This window comes from Carassius gibelio, chromosome A16 (assembly GCF_023724105.1).
Source record: "Carassius gibelio isolate Cgi1373 ecotype wild population from Czech Republic chromosome A16, carGib1.2-hapl.c, whole genome shotgun sequence".
Classification (NCBI taxonomy): domain Eukaryota; kingdom Metazoa; phylum Chordata; class Actinopteri; order Cypriniformes; family Cyprinidae; genus Carassius; species Carassius gibelio.
In genome coordinates, this window is record NC_068386.1 from 10,832,050 (window position 1) to 10,845,121 (window position 13,072).

At 39.9% G+C, this 13,072-nt stretch overlaps 1 protein-coding gene across 2 annotated transcripts in view; it reads left to right on the forward strand.

Annotated features, from left to right (window-relative positions):
- LOC128031195 (low-density lipoprotein receptor class A domain-containing protein 4) overlaps positions 1–13,072 on the forward strand; it is a 46,842-nt gene that overhangs the window by 9,836 nt on the left and 23,934 nt on the right. The window contains exons 2-4 of one of the 2 annotated variants that reach the window (XM_052619453.1): positions 1,395–1,606; positions 1,702–1,874; positions 9,112–9,252. In XM_052619453.1, the coding sequence (XP_052475413.1) occupies positions 1,835–1,874; positions 9,112–9,252 (181 nt within the window). In that variant the 5' untranslated portion in view covers positions 1,395–1,606; positions 1,702–1,834. Of the gene's footprint in view, positions 1–1,394; positions 1,875–9,111; positions 9,253–13,072 lie in introns of both variants that reach the window. The other variant, XM_052619452.1, reaches the window with a different exon arrangement.

Consider the following 13,072-nt stretch of genomic DNA (forward strand, 5'->3'; position numbering starts at 1 on the left):
ATATGTGAGAATATTTTAAAGTCAGTTAATATATTCTTTCATATCCTTAGTCTGAACTAAGCCATAGATACGTGGTTTGTTCACTCTCTCGAAAGGACAAGCACTTAGGAAAGGGAAACATGGAAGAACAAAGAGATAACAATGAAGAAAAGTACATTTAAACATCTGGCAAATCTGTTTTCTGTTTTATCTGTGACTGTGATGGCCGTAGTAGTGTCCTGAAATGACCTCAGTTGACTGTGTGTGTGTGTTTCAGTCTTTGTTTGATTTGGATGGTGTTCTCCTGTTTCGCGTGTGTGGAATATTATTTATTGTGTGATGGATCCGTGCTCTCGCTGTGTGGCATGCGGCAGGGGTCAGACGAGGTGAGGGCTTGCCGTGTTTCTAAGTAACAGCCGATGTGTGGTCGGCAGTCTGGGCTCAGCGCGGCGTCCACTGGGATGTCGGAGGGCTTTAAAGGTTGTCTGAGGACACACAATGCATCGTCGGATGCTCTAGTCTTCTCCAAATGAAAATGGAGTTGTTGTTGTTTTTTTTGAGACGTTAAATCGATGATATTAAGCCACAGAAACATTAGCTGTGGCTTGTGATAACTCAGTTTTCAGTAAAGTGTTCTAGTGTGTTATGTAACAGTCATTAAAGGCTGACGCTCCTGCTGGGGATTGTAGATGCTAATGTGCATCTCTTCACAGGAACTTGATGTTTTGTTGCTGGTAAAGATCTGCCGTAAGATCGTAAAATGTTCATGTGTTGAACCCCTGCTGTTTCAATTTTTTGCTTAATAAAACACCCGTTTTACGATTGTGTCGAGTCTGTCTTTTTATTATATCTGTCTCGAAACTTGTCTGCCAGATCAGACAGGATCTTAGATAACTGTACAACTACGGTGGTATGGTGGCTTAGAAAAAAAAATAGATACAGAGTTAGTATTAGTAGGTACTTTGATATTGTTTTTTTATTTATTTATTATTATTAGTTTGAAAATTGAAAATCGGAAGTCAGTATACTTGTTTTTGTTTTTTAAAGAAATTAATGTAAATAAAAAAAAATTATACTCCTTTTTTTAGCAAGGATGCATTGATTTGATAAAAAGTGACTGAAAATACATTTATTTAAATTTAAATACATTTATAATGTCACAAGCAATTTCTATTTCAAAAATATTTATTTTATTTTATTTACTCCATTTGAATTGAATCAAGTGAATCAAATCAACCCAGTGAATCATTAATTGATTCATTGTCAATTCCTAAACACAATTTCACGTTGTAATTACTCCAGTAAAAGCAGCTTTAGATGAAACTATAGGAACCTTTTGTAAGTGAGTTCTACAAGTAAATTTTTGCTTGCATGCACTTCAGCCACTCAACTGATTTTCTCTCTGTCTCTCTCAGTGAGCTTGCGGTCTGAAGGATGAGGTTGGGCGAATTGATTAGCACGCGGCTACGCTGAGAAGAGTTTATCCACCCAGGACGAGCGACAGAAACTACACATTCCCTCCCAGAATCAGCTATCAAACATCTTCTCTGAATCAAGTACCTGTCTGGATCTTTCCTCGCTCGCTCACACAGCTATGGCTGGCTGGCTTTGGCTGGGAGGATAATCGGTGCTCTGGTTCCTGCTGAATAGAGCCCTAGTCTCACTAAAATTTTTAGCCCCCCTCCACCTTTCTTAGTTTATTTGCTCTTTTGTGAAGGGCAGCGGCCGGAGCCATGGACTTATGAGATGAGAATGGCAGCACGGTGGCTGTTTGGCCCCCAGGAGCCCTCAGGCAAACGGAGCCAATAACCTGGGTGCACAATCACACTCATACGGGCCGAGCGGCTGGAGCAGTATGCAGGAGGCTGACCTACCGGCCACCAATGCTTTCACAGGTGAGCACCGGATCACAATTATAACCTCAGTGTTGGAATGAAGTGGGATAATCAGTTGGCATAAATGTGAGTTTAATGATTCATGCCAGCGGTGCAGATTATGCTCATGAGGAGGGTCATGTTGTGCTTTACAAACTCATGATGGTTTTGTGTGTGTGCTAATATTCAAAGCCGCTTTCTCACTCACCCCACCCCCCCTTCCCAAACTCCTCTGCTCCGATTCTAAGACGGGCTGTGTTTCTCTCCCCTGCCTGGAATGGAATGCAGAGAAAGTGCGAGATGGGTGGAGGGCGGGGGAAGCTGGGCTGTGCACTAAACCACAGTTTGACAGTCTAGTGCACTGCAGACGGGACTTGGAGAAATGTGCTACTTTACTGACATAATATAATGACCCTGAACTTCTTTTCTTGTGTCTTCTCTTTTCTTCTCTTCTTGTCTCATCTCTTCAACTTTTCCCTTTTTAGTATTTTTTTCATACGCTGTTCTCGTTTCTTATCTACTTCTCATCTTCTCTTATTGTTGAGTCTCTTCTCTCCTCTTGTCTTTGTCTTGTCTCTTCTTGTCTTCTCTTTTGTCTGGTTTTAAATAATTCTTTCTCATTTAAAGGGGTCCTATTATGCTGTTTTACAAAGTCTTGATTTCGTTTTTGGGGTGTACTAGAACAGGCTCTCATACTAGGTTGTTTGAAAACAACCCTTTACAGTGCGAGGATAGTATAAGTTTGGCACATATATGTTTTCACTCGCTGAACACTGTGACTGAGCGCTTCAGAGTTTCACTCTCCATCAAGTGATCTGTGATATTTTTTAGTTCATCTCGATGGATACGCAGTGCACCTGTATTTGACGTACCGTAACTCTTGTGTGAAGGCATACGACTCACTGTCGCTTTGTCTCTCACACACACGGAGTGAGAGAGAGAGTTGATGCACTGTATGTAAACTATATACTTTGTTGTATTTTTCTGTCAAAATAACGGTGTTACTTTTGGAATTCTTCAGCGTTTAAGAACTACTGGGTTTACCGGAAGTTTGCGGAACTAACGATAATCTCATTGGCTGGCGCTCACCTATTATCGTTCCTGTTTTTATTAAAGCAAATCAGTTCGAGCAAACGCAAACAACCTGATTAATATTTATGAATCCAGTAGCTCATTAATCCTTTGCGTTTTATATTGTTCTTATCAGTTGAATTCACATCATTATTATATTATCAGTATTTCTTTTTTAACAGAAACACTGAATTACCAAAGAAAGCACCACCACCAGTCCAGTTAAAATTAATAATATGCATTCAAACATGGTTATCAAGTTTTAAATCTAATTATTAAAGTTCTATCATTAAATAATTTGCTAAATAATTTTTTTTTATTATCATATTACAATGCTTGATAGACTGATGTTAAGAGTGTACTTTAATTTATTTGAAATAATTTATTTTACAAACTTGTATATCATCAGTCTGGTGAGCCAGTGGCAATTCAATTGCCAAGGTGCCCATAGAGGGTTGGAAAAACACATTATTTTTCACACATTTTACGTTATTACAGCACCTTTCTCCCCAGTCTGGCATGAACGGCTCGAATAGTCCCTGTATCAAATAAAGGCCCGCCTTCTGAAATACAAAATGTGCTGTGATTGGTCAGCCGGGCCAGTGTGTGTTGTGATTGGCAGCATTTGGCACCTTGTCGAGAAATGTCATGCCCCTTACCATAACCACCTGCTGCGAGCTTCAGTATTTGTTGCTTCAAAATCAAATCAATTTCAGTGCGATTTTAAACCCAGATGATTGTAACCATTCTAAGTTCGTCTGCCTTAGGAAAGCTAGCATGTCTCCGACATTGTGATAACACTCGTTGCCTTCTCTAGTGCAGCTCAGCCAGGTCTCGTCCCATTCGTCAGTAATTGTGATGTCACAAATCCCGGAACATATGCGCTGTAGTCCAAACGACTGGTTCATAGTAGTTTTTTTTTAAGTGATTTCTGTTAAGTAAAATATCTTCTTTTGAAGTGGACTTTGAGCTTTGTAACTTTGCAAATCGTTTTTATGCTCAAACAGTAACAACAGACTAACTAAAGTTGAAAAAGCATAATAGGACCACTTTAATCTCTGTTCTTGCATCTTCTCTTCTGTTTGTTTTTCGTCTCGTCTCCATTCTTCTTTTCTCCTCTGTTTCTTTTTCTTCCTTCTCTTCTCATTCTTGTTTCATCTCTTATCTCATCTTGACTAATCTCTTCTCTTATCTTCTTGACTGATGTCTCGTCTTCTCTCCTTTTTGCTCATCTCCTCTCATCTTTTCCCATCTTCTTGTCATCTACTTCCAATCTCATCTTCTCCTCTTCTATTCTTCTGGCCTCTTTTGTCCAATATATCTTAATTTTGTCTCCTTTCTTCTCATCTAGTTTGTTCCCTCTTCTTCCCATTTTCTTGTCTCATCTGCTTCTCTTCTTTTGCTCTTGTTTCTTATTTTGTCTCCTCTTCTAGTCTTGTCATCTTGTGTCTTGTGTCTTGCTGCTTTGTGCTGTTGCATTTGTGCAGGTGAATATTGGATTGTCTCATTGTGTCTCGTGTTATGTTAAGGTGTAAGTAGGGCAAAGAACTGCTGATTTGTTTGTCTAAAGATTATCATAACATTTTAAAAATCACATCGGGCTGCACCACACCTTGTGAGAGATCGCATGGGTGTGCTTTGGTATTGTCTAGCACCTTCTCCTCACATAGTCAAGATGTTTATAGTGCTAGTGTCATCACTCTCTGGTTTCCATTGCATTCTGGTCTTTTGTTAAAGCTGTATAGTGAAGAGTCTTCCATAAAGCTGAATATCCACCGGTATCAGGTCAGTGTTGAGTTTCTCTAAAAGCATGCTTGCAGGAACACTTATTTTAAGATCATTTATAAAAGCCAGTGACCTACATGTAGAGGATCATCACCACCTGAGATCCACAAATCTCTGCAAAGTTTTTGGCCCAGTGAAACTATCCCACAAACTCCTGCACCTGAGCACTTTCAGATGCTCACACTCACAGGATGTCCTGGTGTTTTTAGTTGTTTTGAAGTTCTTCATGGAACAATGTCCAATAGTAGGATCATCCAGGTTTGGCAATTTAGGGTCTGAGAATCAGGTGGAAACGGACCCAGCTGTAAATCAGGATCTCACATACGGTATATATATATTTTTTTCATTAAATAAACTTTGCTGCAGAACTTGACAACTAGCACTGTCATCTTGCATTTTTGTTGTCATTGTAAACCAAATGATCTGTAGAAGATGCATTGTGTGTGCGTGTGTGTTCTGTGTATATATCTATATATGTAAAAAAAAATTGTTATTGAAATGTTGTTGAAAGTCTCTTATGCTTACCAAAGCTACTTTTTTTTTTTTTAATATATTTTAACATTTCATCATTTAGCAGACACTTTTATCCTATGCGACTTACAAATGAAAACAATAGAAGCAATCAGACCAACAAGAGAACAAAAACAGTATACAAGTGCCATGACAAGTCTCAGTTAGTCTAGTACAGAACACATAGAGCATCACAGTCCTGCCCACAGCCCGAGAGAGCTCTTGTGCTGGAAGTAAATTTCCCATTCATTTCTCCCATTGACTTTCGGAAAAATCCGTATCTAAAGAGTTTTAGAGCATGTGTGAGTATAACCAGCTACGGCTGAACTCATAAGCATATAACATATCATTTCGAGTGAAAAAATTAAGAGAAAATCAAAAAAAAAGTCAAAGGTACAAGACTGTAAATATTTTCATTTCGAGCGCAGGAACTACTCATCCCATAAACCACCGCGCCTCATTGAATTCGACTGAAGCCACAACCGCGAACGAGCATTTTGAGCGACTTCCAAATCTGATGACGGCCCCCTGCGCGAACTTTTTCCTCCAGTGAATTTTATTTTATATAGTGAATGTAGTGAATTTACAATCATGTAAATAAATAGTGTTTTATATAGGTATTGTGTATTGATTTTTATATTTATCATAGTGTATTTTATATATTGTGTGCGTGTTTGAAAGTGGTTAACAATAACGTCAGCATTAACATGGTGCAGTGCTTTGTACTGAAATCACCACTCAGTCATCAACACATGTCGTTGCCATTACACAAATGTTCAGTAAATGCACAAAAAGGTATGCCCAGGCTAAATATTGTTTTGACAGTGGCATTATAAAATGCTTGATATGACTCATGCCATATGAAGACTACAGTAGCCTAGCTAAGTTACCAACCTCCCTGCAAAACTCTCATGGCAGCCAAGGAGATCATGATTGTACTGATAAGTCTACCGTGCAAAAACGCAACACAGGTTTTTATTTTATTTTATTTTATTATTAATGATCTTCAGTCTTCACGGACCTTCGCGGGGTTTAACCAGACGGTTACAAGAGCTCCACCAATCAGATGCATCACTGTGGGATTGTGGGATTGTTCAGGATTGTGGGTAATGAAGTACTTAGCCAAGACATTGAGAATAAAAGGCATTTATGTCAAAACAAGGTTAGTGCCCCATGATCCTTTTGCGTTTATATGAACATATACTATCGCTTAGTACAGCCGTAGCTGGTTTTAAGTCTACCATGTATGGTTACGTTTTTATGGCTTATACCCCAAATGTCAATGCAGAAATTGCATTGAATTTTTACTTCCGGCACCAGCGGGACTGTGATGCTCTATAGCCAGGAATCATTTTTGAATATTTTTGAATATGATAGAGAAGAAAAGGTAAGTGCTAGTACTAGTTGGTTAAGTGCTGGCGAAACAGACGAGTCTTTAGATGTTTTTTTTTTAAAATGAGTAAAGTCTCAGCTGGTTGATTTTAGATTGGTTGGTCCTTCCACCAGCTGGGCACAGTCCAGGAAAAGGTCTGTGAGAGTGATTTTAAACTTCTTTGGGATGGCACCACTAGGCGTCGTTCACTTGCCGAGCACAAACTTCTGGAGGGCACATTAGATTGAACTAGTGAGTTTAGGTATGTTGGTGCCATGCCAGTGGTCATCTTGAAGGCAAGCATCAGTACCTTGAATCTGGTGCGAGTGGCTACTGGTAGCCAGTGTAACCTGATGAGGCTTTTTTTGGTTCATTGAAGACCATCCTTGCTGCTGCATTCTGGATCAGTTGCAGAGGCTTGATAGTACATGCAGGAAGGCCCGTCAGGAGAGCATAACAATAGTCCAGTCTGGAGAGAACAAGAGCTTGGACAAGAAGTTGGGTGGCTTGCTCTGACAGGAAGGGTCTAATCTTCCTAATGTTGTATAAGGCAAATCTGCAGGACCGGGTCGTTGTAGCGATATGGTTTGTGAAGCTTAACTGATGATCCATCACAACTCCTAGGTTTCTGGCTGTCCTAGAAGGAGTTATGGTTGACGACACCCAGCTGTATAGAGAAGTTGTGATGAAACAATGGGTTAGCTGGAACCACCAGCAGTTCTGTCTTAGTAAGGTTGAGCTGAAGGTTATGGTCATTCATCCAGATAGAAATGTCACTCAGACAGGCTGAAATGCTAGCAACTAATGTTGGGTCATCTGGTTGGAATGAGAAGTAGAGTTGAGTGTCATCAGCGTAGCAGTGATTTGCATTTATGCATTTAGCATACACTTTTATCCAAAGCAACTTACAGCGCATTCAGGCTTTACATTTTTACCTATCATGTGTTCCCGGGGAATCGAACCCCCAACCTTGCGCTTCATAACGCAATGCTCTACCAATTAAGCTACAGAAACACTATGATAAGAAAAGCTGTGCTTCTGAATGACACATCCTAATGACATCATGTAGATGGAGAAGAGAAGTGGTCCAAGTACTGAGCCTTGATAAACCCCAGTAGCAAGTTGTTTTGACTTAGAAACTTCACCCCTCCAAGAGACCCTGAAGGATCTATCAGAGAGGTAGGACTTAAATCACAGGAGTGCGGTTCCATAGATGCCCATCTTTCTGAGGGTGGACATGAGAATTGGTGATTAACGGTGTCAAAAGCAGCAGACACGTCCAGCAAGATGAGTACTGAGGATTTTGAAGCTGCTCTTGCCAGCCACAGGTCTTCAGTAACCGAGAGCAGGGCAGTCTTAGTTGAGTGGTCGTTTTTGAAGCCAGATTGGTTGCTGTCCAAGAGGTTGTTCTGTACAAGGAACATAGAAAGCTGTTTGAACACAGCTCGCTCAAGTGTCTTTGCAAAGAATGGAATAAGGGATACCGGTCTGTAGTTTTCTAGAAGTGCTGGATTTAGAGATGGTTTCTTAAGCAGTGGGCTTACCCAAACCTGCTTAAATGCTGAGGGAAATGTTCCAGAGTGAAGAGAGGAGTTGATAATGTGAGTAAGTGAAGGTATGACTGAAGAAGAAATTGCTTGAAGGAGGTGAGTGGGGATCGGATCAAGTGGACAAGTAGTAGGATGATTGGACAGGATAAGTTTGGAAAGTCCATCTCCGAGAGTGAAGAGAAGGAGGAGGAAGAGTGTGCATTAGTCGTTGTGAAGTTATCCTCAGTCTGCGGTGTGGAGAATTGGTCACTGATGGTTCTTGTTTTATTTGTGAAGAAAACTGCAAAGTCATCAGATGAAAGAGTCGATGGAGGAGGAGGAGGAGGAGGAGGAGGTGGAGGCAGATTAAGAAGAGAAGATAAAGTTTTGAAGAGTGTCCGAGTGTCACAACAGTTGTTAATTTTGTTGTGGTAGTATGTTGTTTTAGCAGTGAAGGATGCATTAAAATGCATTTTAAAATGTACTTCTGTGATGCCATGTTGAATTTTCAATAGCCATTACTCCAGTCTTTAATCTCATGATCCTTCAGAAATAATTCTGATATGCTCGTTTGGTGCTGGAGAAACTTTCTTATTATTATCAATATTGAAAACAGATGTACTGGTTATTATTTTTCTGAAAACTGTGGTACATTTATTCTCATAATATTTTGATTTAATTGAATATTTTTTTGTGACAAGTCTTCTATACTGTCACTTGTGATCAATTTAATGCATCCTTGCTGATTAAAAGTATTAATTTCTTAAATCTTAATCACCCCAAACCTTTGAACAGAGTTTCATTTAAATCCACTTAGCTCAAACTTTTTTTTTTCTAGTTCTAAGTTTCCTTTCACAAGGTCCAGAACAAACCAAAGATGGAAATTTGACAAGCCCTGATGCAGCAGGTGTGAAAACAGAGACTGACCCTGATTGTTATTGATTAACCTATCTGAAAGCGAGTGATTGCGGTTTTCTGTGTTTGTTTCTAGAGTGCAGATTCCTGTGCACTAACGGCAGATGTCTGAACCTGGGCTCGCAGGTCTGTGATCAACTCAACCACTGTGGAGACAACAGTGATGAGGAGCACTGTCCCCTCTCCACCCAGCATCCTGCATCTGCCATCTTCAGCTGTGAGTCCATCTCTCTAACATTGCTGCACCAGACTCAGATCTGTGTCTGTGTTCTGGTTCTGAAGTCAGCAGGATTTTTTTCTTGCTTCTTATTGGTCAGTTCTCCTCTGAATTCCTGAGGCGTTTGTATCAAAGCCACCTGTTAGGTGTGAGTGTGAGACAATTGTTAAGTGGTCTCTCTGCACGCTGAAGTGTGGAGAGAGTGTGTGTGTGTGTGTGTGCGTGTGTGTGTGAGTAACAGGGAGTGTAAGTGGTTTGTGATCAACATAGGATGTGGTCAAATATGTAAAATGTCTTGATACTTTTCAGCTATTTTGATGTATATTTGACATGTATCTAGATGTATGTGGGTCAATGACACGACACTCATTTTTTGTTATTTGCTCTTTTTTTTCCCAAAAAATAAGTAAGACATTAAAGCACCTTTTCTATGATGATCATATTTTTAATTTCTATATATTATCACAATATCATATGGCTACACCTCATGGCATTAAATCGAAAAAAATAAAAACATTTAAATTGTAAATTTTTTCAAAATCATATGAAACCAATATAAATTCAAAGAATACATTTCTAAAATCTTTTTGTAGGAGCGTTTTAAACTCAGACTCTTTCTTGTGGTTACTTGTATGTAATTGACCCATATATTTGCATTGTAATGATGCAAATGTCAGACTTTTTTTTTGAGAAAAATCATGGTGAATATTTGATATTTTGTGCAGCCCCTGGCGTGAGATGCTGGCAGCCAGTCAGTTTTGAAGACAGTTTGAGGAAACCAGAACAGACAAGAAAAAGTAATCTCCAAAAAAGCACGTAGCTCCTTCTGCGTTTCTCTGTCCCGGCTGTGTTGAAATCAGTCATCTGTTCTTGCCATGTCATGCTCCCCTGTGCTCCGTCTGCTCCGAGGGGTGTCTTCAGTCAGAGCTGTTAGAGCAGTAATGCTCATTTCCTCAGCAGACAAACAGCCGCCATATACTGCTAGAGGGAGAGAGGAATGATGCTGATAGACGTTAGAGAAGCTGAGAGCGAGACTGAATCTGAGGAAATGTTTAGAGTATAATCGAGTTTGCCATCAAGCTGTCTACAGCAGGGCCAGACAGATTGATCATGAATATAGTCTAGACACACTGCACAAAATATTCCTCTCTCTCTGCCTCCACATTGAATGGTTGTGGTCAGGACTGTCCGGCAGACTCTGCAGAGAGGGAGGGAGTGAGAGAGAAAGGCCGTTTATCGAAGAGTATGATGAAAAGCTTTGCAGGGTTTAAGGGTGTGCAGCAGTGATCTTCTTTGTCAGTGGTTTGCATTTATTGGCATCAGGTGTGTGGGAGTCAGACTGGCCGAAATATCAGGGTCAAGTATGTTGTCCATGAATTTATCATTTTATTTCTTTCATCTTATTAGAAAGGTACACTTAACTTGGTTGTTTTTGTGAGAAAATGTTTAATGAACACTTTTCACGCTCTCTTCTTTTGGACGTTTTTTTCTCAGAATTGTGTGATTATAAACTCACAATTCTGAAACTTGCAATTCTGAGAAATATTATTATGTTATTATTGTTATTTACTTAAAAGTAAAAATACTTATTTAAAGACTTTTTAATGTAAATTTCTTTCTTTTTGCATTAAATTGAGTATTTGAAAAATAAATTCACTCAATATTTTGGGAAAAACCATTTGTAATTAAGTTTGTATTTGTATTTTTTGCAAATCTGTATTTTTTTTTTCAAGATGCTGAACTTTAAGAATAGGTGTTGTTTTTATAATAATAGCTATTTATTATAATTATAATTATTATTATTATTATTATAGCAGTAGTAAATCAATATTAATCAATAATTCAGTGTAATCAATATTTCTTTTACTACTACTATTACTGTTATAATTGTGAACAATAATGAACTATATTTGTTGTTATTGTTATTATCATATTATTAAAAGTTTGAAAAAGGACAAAAAAATGTTTACTCAAAGGAAAGATTTTGTAAATAATAAAGAGATGGTTTTCAGTTTTGGGTCAAATTTTCTGGGGGATCTCCTTAAGTAATCTCCCTTGAGTTGGGAGAGCGAGAATGCCTTTTTAGTAAACACAGTGTGAAAGAGATGTTGTGCCAGTTTGTGCAGGCCACAGATCAGCCATTTTCTGCCTGTATTTGCAGGAATTACTTTAAGAGTGATGCTGATTAAACATGACCGGTTTCTACACCTCACCTCCACAGAAAAAAACACACTGATGGGTCATCTTACCTTATATACACTCTAGCTTTTACTGCGATGAGCACCGTTACCACAAAACCCATCACATCTGCCCTTTCCTGGCATCGAATCCCAGCACACAACTTCGCTGGCAAAACTTTGCTGTAAAAAAACAACAAACTTTCTCAGACATAAAACTACAAACGTTTATTCATTCTGCATAAAAGCTCGGGGTACGCTCTCTCCTCTTTGAAGGCGGCACGGTAGCGACACACTTTGAAGTGCATGTAAATCAGCCTCTTCAACAGTTTGCTTGTTTGTTAATGGCTCTCCTCTCTTGTGTGTGTGTGTGTGTGTGTGTGTGTGTGTGTGTGAGAGAGAGGAGTTTCTCAAGAGCTGCAGACAAGCTGAAGTTGTCAGGCACTGGACGTTCATAGACACTATCCCGCTAGCACTGGACCAACACATCCCACTTTGATGTCTGTCAGGGGACGAGCGTCTATAGAGCTCTCTCGTACTCTCTTTCTCCTCCCGTTTCTCCTCTGCGGATTTAACACAGGTTGATGGGGGTCAGAGATCGCCGAGGTCCCGTTTCGAGCCTAGTCTGATGTGAAGAGCTCAACAATCAGTTTGTTTGAGTTTAGGATTTCCATCACTAATCTCCATCATCTCTCATGCTAATCTGGGCCGACCACAGCAGACTGCATTTCCATGCTAAGGGGCTCGTTACCAAACCGACGTCATGCCTTCTGCATGCAATCTGTGTCGCTTGGAGGGAGGGCAAGTCCCAGATGAAGCGTTTGAACTTCTTGAAGAGCGAGAGAGAGAGAGAGGGAAGTGCCCGATAATGGAATTGTTTGGCTTACAGGAATGTCCGACAGTAAAAGAGACTTGAATGAAGTTCGGAGGGTCTTAATCAGGTTTTTAATGACGGATGATAATAATGATGGTGTGAGTGAGACACTTGTTTGGTATTTTGAAGTCTTGGAGCCGGTTTAAAGAGTATTCCGCTTTGTTTGCGCTCACTTTGATTTGTGTTATTTGACTTTTCGCAATATTCTGGATAAAGGAAAGCAATTTATCTCCGAAGATGTTTCTTAGATTTCACTTTAACGAAGCAACAGGCTGAGCACCTGTGCGATAAATTCGTCACGAACTCAATAGCGACTGTTGTGATTTCGTTTTTGGTTGTAAATAGCTTTTTTCTTTTTTTTTAAAGCTTTCCGATGAATACGAAGCCTGTCAGTCCGAATAGAGAGATCTCTGATTCCTTCATTCTCTCCTTCCTCTTTTCTTTCCTCCGCTTGCTCGCTCGCTCTCTCCCCCAGTTCCTTTGAACCACATCCCACACACGTTGCTGCATTAGCCGGGCTGTTTTTCAGGGCGAGGGCCATGCGGTCCTGTATTCGTTGGCTGTCAACAGCATCAGTACTGATGGGTTTCAGACAGTGTCACCTCACGCAGGCTCACAGTGGATTCTGGGATTGTTTATCGTGGCTGAGCTGGATGTCTATCGGGCACTATTCTTCTGTGTTCACTCATTTACTCGGTGCATTCATTCAGTCATTTTGTGCTGTGAACCTCCCAGTATGATGGAATCCCTCAGTCTCTCTCGGTGGCCT